Source organism: Mirounga angustirostris, unplaced genomic scaffold (assembly GCF_029215605.1).
Source record: "Mirounga angustirostris isolate CCGP_5_RB_7025 unplaced genomic scaffold, mMirAng1.0.hap1 SCAF_4, whole genome shotgun sequence".
In the NCBI taxonomy this organism is placed as follows: Eukaryota; Metazoa; Chordata; class Mammalia; order Carnivora; family Phocidae; genus Mirounga; species Mirounga angustirostris.
The window spans coordinates 177,944,275-177,968,037 of record NW_026991712.1 but is presented as its reverse complement, the minus strand read 5'-3'; the positions used below and the strand labels follow the sequence as shown (position 1 = coordinate 177,968,037).

Below are 23,763 nucleotides of genomic sequence, written 5' to 3'. Positions count from 1 at the left end.
ATCATTGGCAGCCCTGGGACCCAAGTCTCTAGGGAATCCCTCACAAATTGTTCCCATTTTACAGATGGGCCAAGCAGGGCATGGAAAAATAAATGGCACAGAGACTAATGGAGGAGCTGGGTTGGTAAACTCAATTGCAGTGAACAGAGATTCCTGAGACCCTTTCTCTTTCCTGCCAGATCCCCCAAGACCTGTCCTTTGGGGTGGGGGCTATTGGCTTCAGCTGGCTTGACTCTGGCCCCATTTCTCTACAGGTGCAGATTTCCTACCACTCCAGCCATGAGCCCCTGCCCCTGGCCTATGCGGTGCTCTACCTCACCTGTGTTGGTAAGTTGGGGGTCATGCTAGGGCTTGGGCCAAGGGTGGGGGGTGGTTGGGAATGACAAGGAACAAGAGTCTTTTTATAAACATCAATTCATTTTATTTTAAAAATTAAAATAAGCGTACATTTAAAAAATTCAAGTGGTATAAAGGAGTATATATTGAAAAGTAAACCTCCCTTTCTCCCAACCGAAGACTTCCAGTTCCCCAAGCCTAGCATTCTTCTAGAGATCTACTATGCTTGTGCAGGTGGACACAGGAATACCTGTATACTCCCCTTTTGTAAGCGAAAGGGAGACATACTCTAGGCCTGGAACTGGACCTTGCTTTTTCCACCTTAAGTTTTTTGTGCCAATTGTCCACAAATTGTATATAAATTCCATGCACTATAACTCAGATTGATTAGTACATTAAAGGAAAAGGTAGATAACATGAATTAACAGATGGGGAATTTCAACAGAGAGCTGAAAACTATAAGGTGTCAAATGGAAATGCTAGAACTAAAAATCATGGTAACAGGTAAAAAAAAAATGTTCTTAGTGGGTTGTCTTGGTAGACTTGGCACAGCTAGAGAGAGGATCAGTGAACTTGAAGATAGGGCAATGATAAATTCAACTGTATTAAATTTTAGAACTTTTATACAACAGAGGACAAGTAAAAGGTCAAACTATGGGGCCGCCTGGCTGGCTCAGTCCACAGAGCAAATGAATCTTGATCTCAGGGTCATGAGTTCAAGCCCCACATTGGGCACAGAGCTTACTTTAAACAAAAAGGGAAGAAAAAGTCAAAATATGAACTGGGAGAAGAAATTTGCAATGTATATGGCTGACTCAGTACATAAAGGTTATGGAGAACTCCAATCAATAGGAAAAAAAGACAAACTAACGGAAATAGGCAAAAAATATGAACAAGCAATTCACAGAAGAGAAAGCCCCAGTGATCAGAACCTAAATGGAAAGATGCTTAACTCAGCATTGCCAAGGATGTGGAACTGGGGAGCTCCTTGATGGTGGGTGGGAGTTTGCATGGGTACAAACACCTGCAGAGCACTTAGCAAGAAAGTTGAAGATGCTCTGTCTGTAGAAGGCATTGTTAGAGGCAAAATGTACATTGTTGGACTTGTGCTGGACTCCTGGGAACCCCATAATGACTTACTCTCTATCCTCCCCTTGCAGACATTGCTCTGGATTGTGACCTGAACTGTGAGGGCAGGCAGAATAGCAGCTTTGTGGACAAGGTAGGGCGATTCAACCTGGGCCCAGAAAGGGGCATGGAGTTTGGAGTTGACCTAGGCTGGGTTAAGAGGGGCAAAGACATTACAGGAATGCCCCTGCCTCCTAGCTGCTGCTGAGGTCAGGAGAGCCAAATGGGAGCCCGGCATGGCTGGGGATCTTCTTTCACCAGGAGAAAAATTATTACCAAGAATTATCAAATATATACATCCCCAGGCCTGGGCTAGGCCTTGCTTTGTGGGGAAAAGTCCTTCTGGAATTTCAGTCTAGGTCAGGGGTCAGGAAACTTTTTCTGTAAAAGTGAGATAGTAAATATTTTAGGCATTGCAAAGTGTTTCTGTTGCAACTATTCAATTCTGCCATTGTAGTGTGAAAGAGCTATGGTCAATACAATGGATGTGACTATTCCAATAAAACTTTATTTACAAAAACAGGCAGTGGGCCAGAAGTGGCCCCTGGCCCTGGTGTGCCAACCTTCTGATCTAGGTGAAAGGGGAACTCTACCAAGTATGAGACTTTTAAAGAACTTTGGGCTGAACTGTGGTGGCACTGAACGCATTGGGAGTTCAGAGCAGAAGGTCAAGATGGGCTGCATGAGCAAGGAAGACTTCCTTTGAAGTCCACTTGAGCTAGGTTCTAAAGCAATGCAAGAGGGAAGGCATTCCAGGTGGAGGGAAGAGTGGGAGACAAGGCCTGGAGCTGGGAATGGATCTATAATCAGGAAGCTGCCCATTGAGAAATAGGACATTGGCTGGAGACTCATTGCAGTTGGCCATGAGAGACCTCGGTGTAGTTTCGACTTGCTGGTGTGGGCAATCGGGAGCCACTGCAGTATCTGGTGCAGGAAGTGCTTCCGTGAGAGTGGACTTGTCCTCACAGGGAGGGCGAAGAGGAAGAGACGGGGTCAGGAGGCTGGCCAGGAGGTTGCTGGGCGGGGGCACAGGACGGGTCCGAGCCCCATCACCAGCTATGCTTTGCCATTGGCAGCGGGATTGGGTCTGGGGGCCTGGCGGGTATGGAGCCATCCTGCTGGTGAACTGCGATAGGGATGATCTGAACTGCAATGACCAGGACAACCGTGACCGGCATGTGCACTGCCTGCAAGGTGAGGGGGTGCCCAGGGTCACCACTCAGCCACCCTGCAGGTAGCATTGAAGGGAGCATCGGGGGCCAAAGTTCCAGCTCCTGGACACACTTTGATGTTGCTCAAAACCTGCCTCAGGCTGGCAGCTAACCCCTCCCAGCCTGTCTGTGGAAGATCCAAAGCTTCCTATCTGCACCCCAGATCCAGCCTCCCACCAGGCACCCGTGACTCATTTCAGGACGCCCCATGTTCTAAGTCAGTCCCACACTGCATGCAACAGCCCCGTGAGGGAGGCCGCAGTAATATCCCGGGGTGCGGGCCGGGGGCTTTATGCGTGGGTGGGCACAGCTGCTCCGAAAGGGGGCACATCTGTCCCTCGTTTCAGATTGGGGAGCGCTGAGGCTCAGGGAGGGAGGGGCCTGCCCGATGTCAACAGAGAGTGACGCTTGCCCTGAGAGCAGACTCTCCCCAGCACGCCGCCCGTGCGGCCCCACACTTCTCACCTGTCCCCAGGCACGGGGCTGGCTGCTCTGTATTTCCCATTGCTCTGGGCAGGTGAGGGAGTGGAGGCGGGAGAGGGTATGACGTATTCACGTGGCACACGCTTACGGACGTCCTTATGCTTTGCTCTTGACGGTTTCCAGTGTTTTCACAGGGTGGGCAGAGCTGGGGCTCAGAGACCCGGGTCTTGGCGCCCTCTGCCCTTGGAGAGGGGGGTGGTGTGGTGGGCAGGAGGAGAAGACGCGGAGTGTCGCGGGCCCCCTGAGCTGCCACCCCTGCCTGGCTCCACAGACCTGGAAGACATGTCTGTCATGGTCCTGAAGACCCAAGGCCCCGCTGCCCTCTTTGATGACCACAAACTTATCCTCCACACTTCCAGCTATGACGCCAAGTGGGCACGGGTCTTCCACGCCTGTGGTGAGTTCATGCTCATCCCCTCCCCCTGCTCCCACTGCTGGGGGGCCTCAGTTTCCCCATCTTGGGCCGGAGGGCAGGCTCTGCTCTGGCTTCCAGCCTGCCTGGGGGGTCAGAGGAAGCAGGGTCAGCTGGGGGAACTCTGAAACAGGCGGGCTGGCATCCCCGCACAGCCATGACCCAAGGCTGTTTGATTGGATGAATTAAAATATATCTAGGGGCGCCTGGGTGGCTCCGTCAGTTAAGCGGCTGCCTTCAGCTCAGGTCGTTTTCTCAGGGTCCTGGAATTGATCTCCGTGTCAGGCTCCCTGCTCAGCGGGGAGTCTGCTTCTTCCTCTCCCTCTACCCCTCCCCCTGCTCGTGCTCTCTCTCTCTCTCAAATAAATAAAATCTTTAAACAATATATTTAAAAATATATTTTAAGAATGTTCAGAAATTCTTATTATCAAAACTTTCAAACACACACAAAAGTAGAGAGAATAGTGACAAACCCCTGTATGCCAGGCACTCAGATTCAACAATGACCACTGTTTTGCTTCTCTTGCTTCATCTGTTGTTTGTTCAAGTATTGTAAAACCACTCCCAGACATGGGGCTTAGTGCCCCTGTAGAATTCAGCGTGCATCACCCCCCAAAACCACGGACTATTGCTCCACAGAACCATAGTATGAGCAAGGACATAAAATCCCCTTTTTTTTTCAAGATGTTATTTATTTATTTGACAGAGGGAGACACAGTGAGAGAGGGAACACAAGCAGGGGGAGTGGGAGAGGGAGAAGCAGGCTTCCCACCCAGCAGGGAGCCCAATATGGGGCTCGATCCCAGGACCCCAGAATCGTGACCTGAGCAGATGCTTAACAGACTGAGCCACCCAGGCGCCCCTAACATAAAATCCCTTTTAAAGATACAAATGGGGCGCCTGGGTGGCTCAGTTGGTTAAGCGACTGCCTTCGGCTCAGGTCATGATCCTGGAGTCCCTGGATCGAGTCCCGCATCGGGATCCCCGCTCGGCGGGGAGCCTGCTTCTGCCTCTGACCCTCCCCCCTCTCATGTGCTCTCTCTCTCTCATTCTCTCTGTCTCAAATAAATAAATAAAAAAAATCTTAAAGATACAAATGCACATAAGTGATAAAATGCTCATTTTAAAAAAGCTCAAACAAGGGGCATCTGGGTGGCGCAGTGGATTGGGCATCTGACTCTTGGTTTCAGCTCAGGTCGTGATCTCAGGGTCCTGAGATCGAGCCCCACATTGGGCTCCACGCTCAGCAGGGAGTTTGCTTGGGATTCTCTCTCTCCCTCTGCTCTCTGCCCCACCCCCACTCACACGTGCCCTCTCTCTAAAATAAATCTTTTAAAAACATTAAAAAAAAAAAAGATCAAACAACATAGAAGTATATAAGGTAAAAAATGAGAGTTCCCCCTCCCTACCCCTAAACCTGACTCTTTAAAATGAGTTCACTGTTAACGATTTGCTACGGGTCCTTCCCGACTTTTCTCTGGATGCATTAAATGTGCATGCACGTGTGTGTGCACATATCCTGCTTTCCAAACACTTTCTTCTGTTGAATGATACCTGACATTCCTTCCTGTATTTATGCAGCTCTGCCTCATTCTCTTCCACCGCGGTGTGGTATCCCAAAGCACGGGTGTGCTGTAACTTATCCACTCCCCTGAGCATGCAGCTGTTTGCAGTGCTCTGGTCTGATCACAGTATAGCTTCCTTGAGGGCAGGGGCATTACTCACGGCTGCATCCTGAGCCTAGAACCAGGCCTCCCAGGTGCAGAGCAGGTGCTCAGTAAATACTTGTTCAATGAATGAACAGCCAGTGAACACCCTCGTACGTGTATTCGCAGCAAAGACATCTAGAAGCGGGATTGCTCATTAGGAGTAGACCTTACTTTGTGAGATGCTGCCGAGTTGTCCCCAGCAGGTCTGAACAGCCATCTTAGAAAGGAAGGGCCTTTCCCCTGGCCTTGCCCACACTGGGCATCAAGCATCTTCTCTCCTTCACTGGTGGGAGGGCAGAGGCTGGGGCTGCCTGTCTGTCTTGAGGGGTTTTGGTGAGGTTGGCCCAGCTCCTCTTGCACCCTCATGCTCTGCGGGCCCACTTGGGGGTCACAGCCGTCCCATCCCATCCCCTCCCAGGTCCTGAAGACTCATGCAAGTCCTACAGGCACGTGCTGGGCCAGGACAAGGTGTCCTACGAGGTGCCCCGCTTCCATGGGGACGAGGAACGCTTCTTTGTGGAGGGTCTCTCGTTCCCTGATGCCAGCTTCACGGGGCTCGTCTCCTTCCATGTCACCCTGCTGGACGACTCCAACGAGGTGAGGGGTGGCCGGGGCAAAGAGGGTAAGAGAGGGCTCCCTCCCTGGGAGAGAGGGGCACCACCAGCGTGGAGGACCCCAGACCTTTCGACCACCCCGTTGCTGCCCTTCTAGAAACGAGATGTCAGCGGGCTCAGCCGGGCCTCTGGACTCCAAGGCCAGTGCTCTTGTCCTTCTGCCCATCTTCCCCTGTAGGATTTCTCTGAGTCCCCAATCTTCACCGACACCGTGGTGTTTCGTGTGGCACCCTGGATTATGACGCCCAGCACCCTACCGCCCCTGGAGGTATACGTGTGCCGGTGAGTGTGGGAGGGGGGGCATGGGTGTCCTTCAGACCCTGGTGGCCCCTCTGGTCTCCATACCTGGCTCTGTTCTGAGCCACACTCCCTGGGCTTGTCCACAGTGTGAGGAACAACACATATTTTGTGGATGCCGTGGCGGAGCTGGCCACGAAGGCCGGCTGCAAGCTGACCATCTGCCCGCAGAATGAGAACCGCAATGACCGCTGGATCCAGGTACCATGGCCGCTGGGCAGCATCCAGCCAGGACGGCATCTTGGAGGGAGAGGCTGGTCCATCCTGACCCAGGGCAGGGAGGGGAGGTTGCTGTGAATATCTAGAAGGACCTGGGGGCTGTGACTGTCCTTCCCAGCACACTCTTTTTTCTCAGTCTAGACCTAGAGCTCCCTCCCTCTCTCCAGAACTTTCTAGAGACACAGGCACACACTGACACTGGATTTAACCCACATTCACCCACAGGATCTGGGCTAGGCATGGGGCTGGCCCCGAAGGGAATGGCCGAGGTATGGGACACACTCTCTGCCCTCAGCAGCCTGGCCCTGTGGTTCCCCACGGAAGGCAACTTTGTCCTCCAAGGGACATTTGGCAGTATCTGGAGAAAGGTTTGGCTGTCACCCCGAGGCTGGTGGTGCTACTGGCTTCTAGTGGGGATGCTGCTAAGCGTCCTATAATGAATGCACAGGGTGGCCCCACAGCAAAGAATTAGCTGGCCCCAAGTGTCATGTGTGCCAAGGCTGAGAAACACCGGTGTGGTGAATTATTGCAACAGCCCCCCTCACCCCGCTCCTGCAGTTGAAGATGTAGTAGGGCTACCAGCAACGTGCCAGCAGGGTTTGGAGGAGGGTGGCATCGCCTCTGTCTGGGGGATGAATAAAGACCTCCAGGAGGAAGGGCATCGGGGCAGGACCAAGTAGGCGATGTGCTCGCAGGGGGCCCATGCCCAGGGCCACAGAGATGATAAGGGCCATGCTGGGGCTCAGTGGATGGTGGGCCTCACAGAGGACCAGCATGTGCAAAGGCCCTGAGAGGGGAGGCATGAGAAAGCTCGCCTTGGGCTCTTGTTGGCCACGGCCAAGGTTCCGTGAAGGAGCTGAAGTGGGAGACCGTGCATGCCAAGCTGAGAAGCTTTCATGGCTGGCGGTTCATCCGATGAAGCAGATGTTCGGGGCAGGACCCTGGAGCAAGATGGGCTGGGTGAGGATCCTGGCGGTGCCACTGACTAGCTCTGTGTCCTTGGACGAACAATTAGACCTCTCTGTTTCTCACTTTCCTCATCTGTAACGTAGGTAATCATAGTGCCTCTGCATGACTGTGTGTGTGTGATGAGGGTTCATGGAGTTACTATTTATAAAGGGCTGAGAGCAGGGCCAGGCACATAACAGTGAGCTTCTCATTGGGTATAGAGTTCATCGGTGCTGGGCCCTCTTTGCCTCCAGGACCAGAGGGATCAGGATTGAGCTGGGCTAAATGTTGAGAGATCTGAGGAGGCAGACCTATACCTCCTTTGGTCACCTCAGCCCTGTCCATGACCACATGTGGAGGCCAGAGGTGCTGGCTAATGTCCAGTGACTTGTTTGTCCAACTCAGGCCACCCTGTGCCCCTCTCTGTGGCCACTTTGCCCTGATCTGGCATGGGGACCCACCCAGGGTCACGTCCATGTTCTCGTTCATTCCCCACCTGTCTTGCTGTGTGACCTTAGGCAAGAGCGCCCCCTCTCTGAGCCTCCAGCCCCTCCTCCAGCCAGCAAGCATCATGAACCCCTGCCTTCTTCACCCCAAAGGGCAAAGCAGGCCTGAGACAAAGAACCCCCAAGAACAGTCTTGCCCAAAGCGCTCAGTGACAAACAAGTGTTGATTTTCCACAGGCTGTCTCTCTCATTCGCAGGACGAGATGGAGCTGGGCTATGTTCAGGCCCCACACAAGACCTTCCCGGTGGTCTTTGACTCCCCCCGGAATGGGGAACTGCAGGATTTCCCTTACAAAAGAATCCTGGTGAGTGGTCCGGGCCACAGGCTGCAGCCTGACTCTGAGGGCCGAGGAACGTTTCCTGAAGCCCCACCAGGGTGTAGAGTCTAGGGCGCAGCACGGGGACCATGTTCTAGGGACAGGAGTGACCAGATAGAACATGGGAGATGCCTAGTTACATTTGAATTTCAGATCGGCAATGAGGAACTGTTTGGTATAAGTATGTTCCAAGCCTTGCACGGGACACAGTTATACTAAAAATATATTTGTGGTTTATCTGAAATTCAAAGTTAACTATGCATCCTGTATTTTTATTTTCTAAATTTGGCAGCCCTAGGTAAGGGTGATTTTGGGGGCGGGGCAGTGCCGCTGTTAAGAACACAGGCTTTGGAATCAGAACCACCCGGCTGTTATTCAGATGCTGTGTGACCTGGCCTGAGTCACCTGCCCTCTCTGAGCCTCAGTTTCTTCATCAGCAAAAATGATATCATAGCCCTGGCCTCACAAGTGTTTGTGAGGCTTCTCTGTACTGGGCAGAGGGAGCCCACAGCACTGTTAGCTGAGGTTAATATTGGTAATAAGGAATACTGTGAAGATGGTGGTTGGGGACCTCCTAGAAGAGAGAGGGGAGACTCCCTTGGTACTGTAGAGACCGTGAGGCCCTTCCAACCACCGCCCCCCGCCCCCCACCAGAGGTGGTAGGAGCTCTCACCTGGGCCTCAATGTTGATTGAGTTCCTTTTAAGAGATGGCCCTGGGGAGCTCTCCCCTTTTTCAGGGTGGAAAGACTGAGGCTCCATCCTCAGTCCCTTGGTCCCCAGGAACAGGCTACTCTAGAACAGCCAGATACTTGCCCTTGGGCTGCACTTGGCAGGAAGGCTGTTCGGAGGGTAAGGGGTGGGGGCCATAGCCTCGGGCTCCATGTCTAATGGGGAGTATAGGCAACCAGGGCCCTTTCCACTGTCTCCCTGTGACCATGGAGCTCTAATGTGGCAGCAGGGCCAGAGTGCCTGTGTATTTCCCTACTTTGGCCTCTATGCATGCGTGAAATATTGAATAGGTCATATCCCTGTCTTTGACTCAGTATTTCCATCTGAAGAATGGGCAGCCACTCCTGCCCCATCCTTAAGGAACTCAGAGCCCAGCAAGTTGGTTCAAGTTCTTTCTGGTGACCCCCACCCCTAGCCTGACTCAGTTTCCCTTGCCAGGGTCCAGATTTCGGCTATGTGACTCGGGAACCACAAGACAGCTCTGTGAGTGGCCTGGACTCCTTTGGGAACCTGGAGGTCAGCCCCCCAGTGGTGGCCAATGGGAAAGAGTACCCCTTGGGGAGGATCCTCATCGGGGGCAACCTGCCTGGGTGAGAAAGGAGCAGGGAGAGGTGTTCCTGGGGTGGAAGGTGGTGATGGTGGCTGGGGTGGTGGTGGTGAGGGACAATTCCACTCCTGGGAGAGAACCAGTGAGGAGTGATAAATTCCTAGTTCTAGATGGGGTGAGGGGAGGCAGTGCGCTGATCACCAGACACTGTCCATGCTTACCTTGATGAGTTTGAGAAGGCCAAAGTCAGCAGAGACCTAAGAGATCAATCATTCAGTCCCGCCTTTCCATTTCACAAGTGAGCCCAGAGAGGGTGAGTGACCTGGTACAGGTCACACAGAATGCAAAATCGTGACTAAGGTCTTCTGATTCCAAAAAGAAATGATATTGCTAATAACATACTATTAATTAATAGTTCTAGAGGAAAAAGCTTCAAGTCTCAACAGCCCTAGAGCAATTACATTTCAAGAGCTTGTTCTTACTATGATGTAAATGACTACTATGAAATGTTTTCCTGACAACAGGAGAAGGAAGGTATAGGACATGAAAAATGAGATGTCATAACACACACACACGCACACACACGCACGCACACACGCACACACACACAATAACAGATTATTTGTTCAACATGTGACACGAGATACTGATGCAAAAGAAAAGGAATTATATAGTTATGGTTTTATGCTGTGGAATAGACCAAGACTTTGAGCCAACCAAATTCAACAAAGCAGTTAGGACAGACTTGCAGTCAAAAAACAGGTGAATCAAGGGGCTTTGGAGGGAGCTAACTGCCCTCAACACGCGATCCCACAGAAAGAGGAAGTTCAAGGTGCCTGGGTGGCTCAGTCAGTTAAGCGTCTGACTCTTGATCTCAGCTCAGGTCTTGATCCCAGGGTCCCAAGTTCAAGCCCTACGTTGGGCTCCATGCTGGGTATGGATCCTACTTAAAGAAAGAGGAAGTTTGGGTCACGCCATTAGATACTATGCAGAAGGCCAAAGAAGAATGGGGCTTGAGTTCATGAGCATAAAATGCTGGGGCTGTGCGGCCCCTTGGGGGTGATCTTGTCCACCTCTCTCCCCACTGATGTACAGAAGGTGAGGCCACAGGAAGAGAGACACAAGTTAAACTCCAAGAAGAGCCGCCTGGCCCCAGGGATGGAATAGGGTGGTGAATCAGTCTCTTGGAGAATGTGAGGATGGGTCCGAGGGCAGCTCTGAGCATTTGCCTGGATGGCAAGACCTGGGGGTCACTGACCAGGTGGGATTGAGCTGTCCTGCATCTGCTCAAGAGCTCAGCGTGAGCAGAATTTAAAAGACACAGTGCATGTTTTTTTGTTGTTTAAAAAAATCAGATACTGCAGAAATCTTGAACTCTTGTTATTCCATTTCTGCATGGACTTTTTTAAGCTAAGAAATTCTTTTAACCCCAGGTCCAGCGGCCGCCGGGTCACCCAGGTGGTGCGGGACTTCCTCTATGCGCAGAGGGTGCAGCCCCCCGTGGAGCTCTTTGTGGACTGGCTGGCCGTGGGCCACGTGGATGAGTTTCTGAGCTTCGTCCCTGCCCCCGATGGGAAGGTAAGGACAGCGGTGACATGCCTGTCCCCGGGGTCTGGGTCAGAGGATGAGCTCCAGGGGGGCCGTGCTGGGGCCAGGGAGCTCAGGCGGGTCTGCCCTCTCCACACAGGGCTTCCGGATGCTCCTGGCCAGCCCTAGCGCCTGCTTCAAGCTCTTCCAGGCAAAGCAGAAGTGGGGCCACGGCAGTGCCCTCCTGTTCAAAGGGGTTGTTGGTGGGTACCCCCGCTGTGTCCCTCACCCCAGCTTTCCTGCCCCCTCCCCTAAAGCAGGATGCATCATGGCTTGAGAGAGGGATCATGAAGTCTATATAGCAGGGTGGTCCCCCCAAACTCAAGAGCCTCACTGCCGCTGCACGCCTTGCCCCACCAGCCCCCACTGCCCACCAGTGGCTGGGGCAGAGACGTGGCGAGCTGCATGGGCCCGTGACCAGTATCCTCAGACAGGGCCCTCACCTCAGGAAGTTTAATGCTCTGCTATCACCGTCTTGAAATTCTTAACCATTTGTGCTTCGTGAGTGAATCCTCTTGCTGCCTCCCGGGGATGAGATCCCCTGTACACCCCTCATTCCCTGGGGCCTCAGCCATGGGCAGTGGGGGCTGGCGGGGCCTCCTTTCTCTGCCCCCCCCAGGCAGTGATTGTGGCAGCAGGAGCCTGGACGTGGGGAGGCCTGTGTACCTCTCAGCATCTCGGGGGGGGGCACCTGACATTAACTGTCCTTGTCCTGGACTGGCGGTGGGCGGCTCACAAGGGGTGAGCCTCTCGCCCACCCCCGATCCAAGCAGCTAGCACCCCGCTGTGTGGAGGCCGCAGTACCCGGAGGAGTCGGCCTGTTTGCCATGGGCTCGGGATGGCGGGCCTGGGGGAAGGGGAGACGTCTGGCTCGACGTGGGTCCCGCGGCTCGTGGGCTGGGACGCCTGGCAGCCGGTGGGCTGTGCGCACGCGTCAAGTTTCAGCTGGGGCTCCCAGCGCTGCGGGGGTCTGTGCTCACTATGCCGGTGTCCCATGACCGAGGGAGCATGACATCAAATAGCAAGTAAAAAACCAACAGGACAGGGCAAACAGGACAGGGCAGGAGAGAGACCATGGAGGAAAGAACAAACCTTACATTTTAGTACCTTTAGTGATACTTTTTGTTTCCCGCTCTTTGAACAAAGGGTCCCACATTCTCATTTTGCTTGGAAGGTATTCTGAGAGCCATTGTGCCTGGAGCTGGGGGGGGGGGGGCGTGCGGGGCAAGCTTGCTGGAATGGCTCCCTTCCCGTCCCCACCAAGACTGTGAATCCGAGAGGTCTGGTCCTCTCTGACAGGGACCCTGGTGCTCTCAGGCCAAAAACCTTTGGCTGCTGGGATCGCAGCTTTTCTTGGCCTCACGGGAGGTAAATAATGTCCTGGACCAGACCTCCAAGGGAAAAGCTTCTGCAGAACTCAGAAGTTCTGAAGTAGAACTTTGCAGTCCCTTTCTCCCCATTTACGATCCTCACCCCCTTCCCGGCACCACCCTGGAGCCCCAGCTGTAAGGTGTAAGAAATACAGTCTTCCCAACCCCCTTGCTCCCGTAAGGACTGTGGCTAAACACCCTCTGGGTCCAGAGCAAACCTGAAAAAGCCTCAAATACAGATGTTATGTACCAGGTGGAAGGAAAGCCATTGTCACCTTTCCTGGAAGGACCACACTGACAGTGAACAAGACCCAGGAACAGGCTGAGTGGGTTTTCTCGCCGCCCAGCTGGGAAGGAGAATGTGGGAATCACAGCTGTCAGGCCACAAGCAGCCACGTGCGTGGGGAGGCCAGCATATCTCACTAGTGACACGGTGTGCCAGGCCCCACTTACTCTCCTCTCCCCTACATACCCAAGAACACAGGGAAGTCGGGCGAGTCACTGGCCCAGAGGGCTCAGCAAGAACACGATGGAGCTGGAACTAGACCCCAGCTGGCTGACCCCAGCTGGGGCGGAGGGGATGCCGAGCCTGCAGATGGGCACGTGAGTCCAGGGAGCCCTGTCTTACCCCTTGGTCAAGGTTTGCAGCCCTTTGTGAACACTGGGCTTGGGTTTGAATCACAAGCCCCCTGTTTCCCAGCTGTAAGGTCCTAGGTGAATCTTTTTGCCTCCCTGAGCCTGAATGTGCCCGTCCGTAAAATAGGGTGAGAATGCACACCTTGTGGGGTTACAGGGAGGTTAAATGAGGTGTTGAATGGGGAGAACCGAACTCAGGGCCTGCCCCTGGCAAGAGCTTGCCGGCAGCTGTGAGGACTATGAGCCTAACCTCCCTTTCCCGGTCCAGCCCATCGGAAACAGGCTTCCAGGGAGCCCCTTGGCCATGCAGTCCCCTCGTGGAGGGCAGGGACAGGATCCAGTGGTGTCCATCAGGGCTGATGGACGGGTGGGTGAACCAGCCCCATTACCACCGCTAGCTGGAAAGAAGAGGGATCAGCAGCCAGTGTCCTAGAAGGGGCAGATGCTTCCAGTGAAAAGCATCACCCCACTTCCAATGCACTCAAATAGAGGTCTAAGGTGTGTGGTGCTCAGCCACCCGTCCGTCCCTCCCCTCCCACCCCCAGGCTTGCGCCATGGCCAGGCCGAGCTCTGCTGGGTGGTGCCTACGCCATGTCTAGAAAGGCCAGAGAGCTACTGACTCACAAGACCAGTAGCTGTGAACTTGACCTCTGCCTGGCTGCCTCCCAGAGCCGGTGGTGACCCTCACCTCTGGTGTTGTTCCTGCCCCTCCTCTAACGTCTCTCTCTCCCTCACAGGGGATAAGCCAGTCAACACTGTCTCCATCAACCAGGTCCTCTCCAACGTAAACCTCATCAGTTACAATAAGTTCGTGCAGGTACAGGCCATGGGCTGTGAGGGGAAGGTGGGCATGGCTGGGGACGGCGATGGGGACGGAGTCTGAGGCTCGGGGTCCGTGAAAGCCCAGGCTGGAAGTGGCCCAGACAGAGAGGCTCCAACCCCTCCTCTGATCCAGGAGAAATGAGGGGTAAGCCGTGTGCATGTGAGGAGGACATACATCCAGGCAGAGGGAAGAGCACAGACGATGGCCCTGAGGTAGAATGAAGGGGCATGGGATATTTGAGGACGAGCCAGGGGGTTCTGGGGAGGTGAGGGGAGGCTGGGCCATCAAGTGATGGAGGGCATTGCAAGGACTTTGACACTGGAGGCCACTAGGGGAGGTGGGCAGAGGGGGGACCCGATCTGATTTATTCTCTGAAAGGATCGCTCTGCGGCTGTGTTGAGAATATATCAATATTTCATAGCAGGGGGTGGGGGTAGTGACATTAGGCCCCGGCAAGAAACACGTGGGACCTCAAGCTGGATAACTGGAATAGTTTAATCGAGGGAATATTTACAAAGGCGCAGGCAGGATCTGAGGAAATCAACAGGGGGCTGTGCAGTAAGGTTAGGGAGAGGGGAGTCGTTACCATCCCTAGACCTGACATGTTACTGGAGGGGACATGTTACTGGAACCTGGACAGGTCACCATGGAAAGAGGGCTTGGAGACAGGAGCTGTGACCTTCCTGGCCAGCCCACAGTAACTTGGCAGTGAAGGAGCTATAGGAATAAATACCCAAACTGCACTCTGCTACCCCCCCACCTCCTGGCAGTGCCCCATTGGCTGCACCTGGCCAGAAGTCAGTGGGCACAGGAGCCCCTGATTCCCAAGGACCAGGCTCCCAAGGCACAGAGCAGAGGAGGAGGTATACGGAGGGTCCAGAAGGGCAAACAGAATACCCAGCATGCTGTCATCTAAGAAGTAAATGCCAAGACAGAGTTAAACATGAAGGGATCCTATTAGGGACAGTGCCTGGGAACCAAGGACAAGGAGACATGTCTGAGGGGAAGGCATTTTCACAGGGGAGCCTTAGGAGGTCAAGAGTAAACTCAGGCTGTGATGGGGAGCCAGCGAAGGTTCTTGATCAGGAGGGGCAACACCTTGGAGCTGAGGTGAGGGGGTTAAGCCTGTGGGTGCTGGGCCCCGGCAGGCTGGGTTCAAATCCCAGCCCTACCACCCACTAGGTGTGTGACCTTGAGAGAGACACTTGGCCTCCCTCTGCCTCTGTGTCTCTGTCTATAAAGTGGAGAAGATTAAAGGAGTCAGTGTGTGTAAACGCTCAGATGAGTGAAAGTTAGAGGCACCTGAACCCATGCCTCACTTCACTCCAGGGAAACTGAGGTCCAGAAGAGAAGGGACTAGAAGGTAGGGCTCCAGACTCCCAGTCCAGTGCGCACGCCCCATCAGGGAAGCTGTGAGGAAGAGGAAGGGAGCTGGAGGGTACTGGGAGAGCGGACCCTCAGTGGGCGAGAGGGAAGGAAGGCTGAGGGAAGCATCCCATACCATCATGCAGTCTCAGACAGGTTCAGCAAGGCTGTGGGAGATTCCGCAAGCCAAAGATGGCCATAGGTCTGCCTTAGTATCCTTGTTGCACTCACCGTTGGCTCTTAGCAACTGGTGGGAGGTGTGGCCCTGGGATTTCAGAACCAGAGCCAGGCAGCAAGGCCCTTGGTCGAGTCTATCCCCATAGCTGGAGGTCCACGAGGAATGTGATGCTGGCTGCCACAGGGCATGGAAGCAGAAGAAGCAAGGAGACTGGTTAGGAAGTTGTCAACCAGGCTGGGGCGTGGGCAGGGGATGGTTGTCCACCAGGTGGGAGCAGTGGAGGTGGTGGGAAGAAATTCAGACTGGGGATATGTTTTAGAGGTAGAGCCCACGGCACTTGCTGAAGATGGGTGTGAAGTGAGAGGGAAGGAGGCACGGGCCCCACAGCAAGGCTTTAGGCTCGAGCAGCTAGCTGCGTTCATAGAGCTGAAGGACCCTGGCGGGGCGGGGAGGTGGGGGGGCGCGTGTAGAAACAAAGAGTTTGTCTTTGGACATGTTATATCTGATGTGCCAATTAGCCATCCAGGTGAAGAGGCAAAGTGGTGGTTGTATGTGCAAATCTGAGATCAGGAAAGAGGGTGGGTCTACAAAGCAGTTGGGAAATAGAAATGTGGGAGTTGTCTGTGTGTAGATGGTGTTTTAAACCATGAGACTGAAGGAGAGCCCCCTAAGGCGTGAAGGATGTGAAGAAGGGAAGAGGGTGAAAGATGGAACATTCTGGAACACTCACAAAAACAGAATGTTGTGGAACACTCTGGAACTAGCCCGGTTAGTGGTATAGGACTGTGAGAGGTGGGACCCAGAACAGGTGTGTTTTGACAAAGGGACACAGAGGTAAGGTTTGTGTGGAGAGTTGGCCCATGGGCAGTTGGGCAGCCTGTCTCCTTAACTAGACATGACCTCCTGGATCCCCCCAAAATCCACTGGAAAGGTCTCTCCAACTCAACCCACCCCCCTAGAGCTGCATCGACTGGAACCGGGAGGTGCTGAAGCGGGAGCTGGGCTTGACTGAGCAGGACATCATCGACATCCCCCAGCTCTTCAAGACTGAGAGGAGAAAGGCGGTGGCCTTCTTCCCTGACTTGGTGAGGCCACCTTTCGTGACTTAAATCTGTTTCATCAAATTAGGCTCCAAGCTTTTGCTCCCTAGCAGGGCAAGACGTTTGGTCACTGCCATGTTTGGGATTGTGGTGGCTGGTGGGGGTGGCAGAGAGAATCAGGGGTCCCATGATGGCCAGCAGATGGGCTTCTAGTTGGCTGACTGTCCTGGTCACTACAGAAGGCTCATTGGCCAAGCCCCTTACTCAAGGGCCATCAGGGAAGGGCCCTTCCCTTCCCCCAGGGACCCACTTGATATTTGTGGAGTGAAGCAATGACCACATAAGGTCATGTGTGCACAGCACGCAGTATCAGCTGGGAGCTCAGACACCCCTTGTGCTCCCTCTGTCCCAGCTCATAGCTGTTCACCCATCCCCCATATATTCAGGGTACACTGTCAGAGAAACGATTAAGGCTGCTCCCTGCTTTCAAGGAGTTTCCACTCTAATCTAGTGGGAGGGAAACTCTCTTCACCTCCCTTAGGGTGTGTCCCACTCAAGGGTCTCTTTCGTATAATAAAGTCATGTGCTAGTTGAGAGGTGGGACAAAGCACTTCCAGCCTGAGAGGTAGGCCTGGAGATCCACGAAGGCTTCGTGGAAGAGGTGGCCTTTGGTTGAGGCCTGAGGGCTTTGCCTCCGGAACATCTGGACTGCTGGGGCCCCATCCCATGGGTTCTGATTCAGCAGGTGGTGCAGAGGCTGCTCTCGGAGGACTACACTTTGAGTAGCACTACTGTAGATGACCCAACTCTCCTCCCCACCCTTCCCCTCCTCCAGCCCCTCTTCACCTCCACCCGGCAGAGGAACTCAACTCGCCCATCATCAGAGCCTTACAGGGGGCCTGTCCACACCCACCATTGCTTCATCCCCCCATTTCCCATCCCCTGTCTGGCTAACCTTTTGTCCTCCTTGATTTCCCCATTTGCAAAACTCGATTTCCTTCCTGCATTTTAAGGCGGATCTGCAGTTATGTAAGTGCCTCCAGTGTTTGCAGAAAACAGGGCCACCCCAGCCAGCTTAGCCCGAGCAGGAGGTTTAATGCAGCATCACCCCCCACACGTACAGACACAGGCAGAGATCCACTGGACCGGCCCACTCTGTCAACTTCCAATACTGCAGGGAGAGAGAATCTGCTTGGTCCAGCTTGGGTCAGATGTCTGCGCTGGTCCAATCAACTACAACCGAGGAAGTTGGGATTCTGCCGCACAAACATGGCAGCCACCAGAGTCCGCCCGTAAGGAGGGTGTCACCAGAGAAATTAGCTGCCCCTAGGAGCTCTGTGGTTGCTCCCATGGGATGGCACAGCTGGCTAGAGTCTCACCAGCCCAGGTGCCTCTCCCCCTGCGTGCAAGTATGAGGAGCTGTTTTCGGGGCTGCCCGCAAGACGGACGCAGGTCCTGCCAGGTGTGGTGCAGGTGTTGAGGCGGACCTGATGATGAAGTGCTGCCCCTGAGCTGGGACCCCGCTTCTTTGCAGGTGAACATGCTGGTGCTGGGGAAGCACCTGGGCATCCCCAAGCCCTTCGGACCCATCATCGATGGCCAGTGCTGCCTGGAGGAGAAGGTGCGGTCCCTGCTGGAGCCGCTGGGCCTCCACTGCACCTTCATCGACGACTTCACGCCGTACCACACGCTGCACGGGGAGGTGCACTGCGGCACCAACGTGCGCCGGCAGCCCTTCTCCTTCAAGTGGTGGCGCATGGTGCCCTGAGCCGGTCCCCCTCATCCTCTCCCCCTGGGGTGGGGCATGGGCCGGTGCTGAACAAGAAGCATCAAGAGACCCCAAGGTTCCAGATAGCACATTGAGGGGGACTGTCTCTCTCAGAAGCCTTTTCCCTAGAAGTGTTCATATCTCACTTGCAACCCATTTGGTTCTCAGACTTGATTCTTGTTGGCCTCCCAAGAAGAAAGACCTCACTTCTTGTGGCCTCTCATGAGGATCAACATGACCCATGGGGATTCCTCCAAACTCCCCCCTTCCCACCCCCAAATCCTCTGTTTGGGATTGAATTTACTTTGGGGTCTAGAAACAACCATGTGTCTCATCTGCCATCTTGGCCTGTGTGTCCTAATGGAGGAAGGACCCACAATTCTGCTTGGGTCTGATTGCCTCTCACTCTGCAGGGGAACAGCCTTAAAGTCAGATCCCTCTACCCAGGAGAGAGTCTACACACAGCTTCCCCCAGAGGAAAGGAGGTGTGGTCCATGTAGATCAAGGTTGGATCATCAGCCTACCTGCCAAGCTTCTGACCAGATGCTAAACTCTCTACCCTACCCAGTGCCCAGCATGAACTTTCACATAGTTGGTCCTTTCTAGATGTGTGTTGAAGGAATGACTGTTGGCCCTTAGCCTTATAAATGCCCCGTCATCTGACATTCAGAAATCTGGCTTTGTCCAAAAACCTCCAGGAATTTCCTAGAGATGAAAGTATGTGGGGAATTCTTGGATTTGGGGAAGCCTATGGGTGCAAGGGTGAAAGATGTCCTTCATAATGCATAGGATGCTTCCTTGGCCCCAGACCTCTCTCTGCAGGAGGGGAGAATCAGTCCTAGACTTTCTGTTGCCCTCTGGTCAACATTTTCATGTCCTGCCATGCCTCAGGAGAGGGGGCCCAGAGGGGCAGATCCACCGAGACAGCTCACAGTGGGCCAGCTCTGGGAATGAACTGCTCTGAGTGCCAGGGGAGGGGGCGAGGGGTGGGAGGTTTCCTCCAGATGTGTGCCAGTTACATATGTGTTCTGTATGGGTCCAGCTGGGTTTCTATCACTGGCTAATAAATCTACAGCAACACGAATGGTTTGGGTCTAATTTTGGCCCTGCTTTGGGATTAGAACATGATAGGACAGAGGAGAGGTTTGCAGCTGAAGCATGTGAAGAATTGGGGGCAGACAGGCCCAAATGTTGGTAAGATGGTGAGGTTGTGTTGACCACAGGGTGAGTTAGGGCTGCTGTGGACCATTGCGGCAATACAGCCCACATACATGCAAGCCTGGGGGTCAAGGGCCAGGCCGCCAGGGCCAAGTGAGTGCAGCAGGGCCAGGGTCTGGGCTGTGGCCGGAAGGTTGTATCATGAGTGTGGCAATGGGGGAAGCTAAAGTGTGTGGAGCATGGGGCGCTGTGTACCCTTCTCAGCATCCTCCTTCCTGCCCATGGGAGGCCAAGGCCACCCCATAAAAGGCCAGATGGGCTTGCTTCGGAGCCTCAGGAAATCACGCCCCCTGCTCGGAATCCTTCCAACCCCCCACCAAGGTGTAAAACAGAAACACACTCGGGCTGGTCCCAGGACTGGGTTGCTTCTGGGTGGTTAAAGCAGGTGCGACAGCCTCTCCCCCAAGCCCCCTCTTGACCACGATTTACTTAGATTCTCCGGACCAGACTCCCAATGCCCCTACGTGGCCAGATTTTATCAGAATAAGCCCACCTCCAAGGGAAGCTGGTCCAAATAATGATGCTGAGAAGATCCTTTTTTTTTTTTTTAAATCCTATTTTTTAAAAGGGTTTGCAGTGGGGCTTATGACTTTCTAGAAGCCAAGTGCTGAAAACCAAGAGAACTGGGATGAGTTTGCAAGCAGGCTTTTCTCTCCAACCACCCCGCCCGATGGCTTCCGGCTGGTCCCAACAGAAAGCCCTGGAAACTTGTCGCTTCTCCAGTTTGCCTCCTGTGCCTTAGGCTGGTGTGGGTGGCACCACTGAACAGCCCCAGGAACCTGACCCCCATGCAGAGAGGAAGCAAAAGAAGCTCTCATTTGGGCCACCTACCATGGCGCTCGCCTGTCCACACAGGGAAGGATAGAGCCGGCGTAGTTGTTCCTCACCACTGCTGTCCCGAACGACCCAGACTGTAGTGGCTTAAAACAACACAAGTTTGGGGCGCCTCGGTGGCTCAGTTGGTTAAGCGACTGCCTTCGGCTCAGGTCATGATCCTGGAGTCCCTGGATCGAGTCCCGCATCGGGCTCCCTGCTCAGCAGGGAGTCTGCTTCTCCCTCTGACCCTCCCCCCTCTCATGTGCTCTCTCTCTCTCATTCTCTCTCTCTCAAATAAATAAATAAAATCTTAAAAAAAAAAAAAACCCACGAGTTTAATCTTACAGTCTGGAGATCTGAAGTCTGAAATGGGTCTCACTAGGCTAATGTCAAGGTGTCAGAAGAGCTGTGTTTCTTCTGAAGGCTTTAGGGGAGAATCTGTCCTCTTGCCTTTCCAGCTTCTAGAGGCCACCCGCATTTCTTGGCCAGCAACCTCCTCTTCCTCCATCTCCAGAGCCAGCAATGGGGCATCTCCAGCTATTTCTCTGACTCCTCTGCCTGCCTCTTCCCCTTAGAAGGACCCTTGTGATTACACTGGGCCCACCTGGATAAGCCAGGCTAACTGGCCATCTCTGGGTCAGCTGTTCATAACCTCAATTCCACCTGCAACCTTGATTCCCCTTGTTCACGTGAGATAACATATTCGCAGGTTCTGGGGATTAGGATGCAGACATCTTTGCGGGGCGGAGGGAGCATTATTCTGCCTACCGTGGCCAGCCGGGCTTCCCGACTGGGCTTCCTGGTCTCCACGAGCTGGAGCACACGTGTCCCCTCTGAAATCCAGCTCGGCTCCTTGATGAGTATCAGGGGGTCAGCAGGAGAAAGATGCCATCGGTGGACCCTCTCTCCAGGACTGGTATTTAGTCCCGGACCCCTGGTGACATGAGGCTGAAACCTGGGATCTCATGAGTTCAGGCTGGTGGCTCTTAAGAGCATTGGGGGTTTCTTCATCAAACCTGAGGCCCAGGGCTGCATTGGGTGCTCCCTTCCAGGGCCTGGTTCTCTCTTAGACCCCCAGGAGGACCAGGATGAGGGCTAGGTTCTCGTGGGGGAAGCCCCCCTCGCCCACAACACACTGAGGTTTCTCTGACGCAGAGGTCAGCCTTGACCCTGGGAAGGTTAGGATGGGTGTCCTAAGGGAGGCTGGAGGTGGCTGCTAGGTTGGGCCAGCTATTTATACCCCAGCGAAAGCTTTTCCAGCACCCTTGTGTATTCTTCATCCATTCCAAATCTATTCAACGAGCATCTGCTGTTTGCCGGGGAAAATCTCTAACCTCAGTTTATATCTAGGGAGGTAGCAAGTAAAGAGACCAGATCAGTAGAAACTGTGACGAGTGCCATGAAGCAGGGCATAAGGAGCAGGGACTAGGGGTGGGGCCTGCTTTAGCCGGGTGACAGACTCCGCCCAGCAGCAGGGATATTTGGGCTGAGACTGAAGAATCTCACGGATGGGCCAGCGAGGGGACAGGCTTCCAGGCAAGGGCGCAGGAGGAAGCCCGGAGGTAGGGGAGCATCTGTGGCATAATGGGATGAAAAGAAGACCAGGAGGGGCTAGGGGTGTGGAGTGGGGTGAGTGAGGAGGAGGCCGCTTTTCCCAGAGCCCTACCATGCCCACCTCGGAACACACTGCTCCTTCCCCTTCCCCTCTCCCCTTCTATAGGGTTTGACTTGGGGGCGGGCAGGACGGGGTAGAGTGTCCACACACCCCAGCCTGCGGGCAAAGCAGCGCGCTACAGTGGAAAGGCCACATGCCTTGGAGACGGACGATCCGATGCTGAACTGGTACTTCTCAGCTCTGAACCTCTCTGGGTCTGTTTTCTCCTCTGTGAAGTGGGCGTAATAATTGTGCCCACCTCATAGAGTTTACACGTGGTTTCCGTGAGAAGTGCCCGGCACGTACTAAGTGCTCAGTGAACATTGCCTGTTGTTGTATAACCTCCCCAGGCTCTCCTCAGGCCCCTGCTGTGTGGAGAGCCCCTCATTCCTGCATTCTGCTAGGGGCGAAGTCTCCACGCTGGGAGGGTCTGCTGGATGTTGGGATGTTGCACAGAGCTGCGCGGTGATTCTGGTGAGCAGCTAGGGTAGAGCATCAGTGACCCAGGCTGTATCGCCTTCCTAAGCCTCGCTGCCCCTCCCCTCCTGCCTGGCACTCCTGTCCACTGCCTAGAATCAGCAAGTTCGGGGGGCCTGGGATCCCACACCGCTCAGGGGGTGGTGGCACCTCCAACAACCAGACGGTTGCTGCTACATTCAAGTTTTCTTGTAGGGCCAGGGGTTCTTAGAGCACACACAAGATTTCCCGGGAGAGTCATTAAAAATGCAGATGTCTGGGCACCCCCACCCATCTGGCCAGGCCTCCTGAGCCAAATCCCTGGGCCTATAGCTATCTGGATGTTGTAAGGCTTCCCAGATGGTTCTGATGGTTCTCATGGTTCTGGGTTAAAATTCCAACTATTTCCTGTTCATCACGGCAAAACATCTGGACACAGCGTGAACATTTATCAAGAGGGTGTCTTTGAGTTCTGGTGTGGTCCACACCTTGCACGATTATACTGTCATTTAACAAGAATGAATGGGAACGATCCCAACTGACTCAGAGGGATTTCTCTAAGGCACTGAGTGGGAGCTGGCTGTGTGTGTTCTAGAACCCGGTCCAAGGCCTCCAGGTGCGCATGGAGTGAGCGAGCTACCATGGAGGGTGCTGGGATAGAAGGGAGGGCCCCACCTCTGCCACAGGGATGAGCTTGGCTGTGGCTCTGAGGCGGGGGGAAACCCTCTCAGCTGAGTGTGACGTGATTTGGTCTACATTCTTTGAGAATGCTCTAGATGGGGAAGGGATTTTGGGGTAAGAAACACGGTGGGGGAGGGCGCCTGGGTGGCTCAGTCGGTTAAGCGTCTGCCTTTGGCTCAGGTCATGATCCCAGGGTCCTGGGATCGAGCCCCGCGTTGGGCTCTCTGCTCGGCGGGAAGCCTGCTTCTCCCTCTCCCACTCCCCCTGCTTGTGTTCCCTCTCTCGCTGTGTTCTCTGTCGCTCTCTAATAAATAAATAAATTCTTTAAGAAAAAAAAAGAAAAGAAACACGGTGGGGGAGCAGACACAGGTCGGAAGGCTGCTCGCTGTCAGCCAACCGACTGCACTCGGTTCACTGTGTGAAACCAGAAGCAATGAGACTGCTGATGGGCAAGGCTGGGGGACTGGAGAGAGGCAGGTCACGAGTGACTGCAGATTTCCAGGCTTGTCTCCTTAACGATCTACTACGCAGTAGACCATGGGTACAACAGAGTCTTTATAATGTTTCTGTAGGATTTAAAGCATTGGTTATGAAATGAAAGCCCGTGTAGTCAGCACAGAACTTTTTTTTTTTTTTAAAGATTTTATTTATTTATTTATTTGACAGAGGCAGAGATAGCGAGAGCAGGAACACAAGCAGTGGGAGTGGGAGAGG

The 23,763-nt window shown here is 54.0% G+C and overlaps 1 protein-coding gene across 1 annotated transcript in view; it reads left to right on the top strand.

Moving 5' to 3' along the window:
- PADI3 (peptidyl arginine deiminase 3) overlaps positions 1 to 19,189 on the top strand; it is a 29,579-nt gene extending 10,390 nt beyond the window's left edge. The window contains exons 3-16 of the mRNA XM_064589854.1: positions 255 to 327; positions 1,497 to 1,558; positions 2,541 to 2,658; positions 3,430 to 3,555; positions 5,698 to 5,876; positions 6,072 to 6,175; positions 6,280 to 6,391; positions 8,061 to 8,168; positions 9,349 to 9,500; positions 10,891 to 11,035; positions 11,145 to 11,247; positions 13,788 to 13,867; positions 16,376 to 16,501; positions 17,991 to 19,189. Coding sequence (XP_064445924.1) covers positions 255 to 327; positions 1,497 to 1,558; positions 2,541 to 2,658; positions 3,430 to 3,555; positions 5,698 to 5,876; positions 6,072 to 6,175; positions 6,280 to 6,391; positions 8,061 to 8,168; positions 9,349 to 9,500; positions 10,891 to 11,035; positions 11,145 to 11,247; positions 13,788 to 13,867; positions 16,376 to 16,501; positions 17,991 to 18,224 — 1,722 coding nt within the window. The 3' untranslated portion in view covers positions 18,225 to 19,189. The remainder of the gene's footprint in view (positions 1 to 254; positions 328 to 1,496; positions 1,559 to 2,540; positions 2,659 to 3,429; positions 3,556 to 5,697; positions 5,877 to 6,071; positions 6,176 to 6,279; positions 6,392 to 8,060; positions 8,169 to 9,348; positions 9,501 to 10,890; positions 11,036 to 11,144; positions 11,248 to 13,787; positions 13,868 to 16,375; positions 16,502 to 17,990) is intronic.
- The last annotated feature ends 4,574 nt before the right edge of the window (positions 19,190 to 23,763 follow it).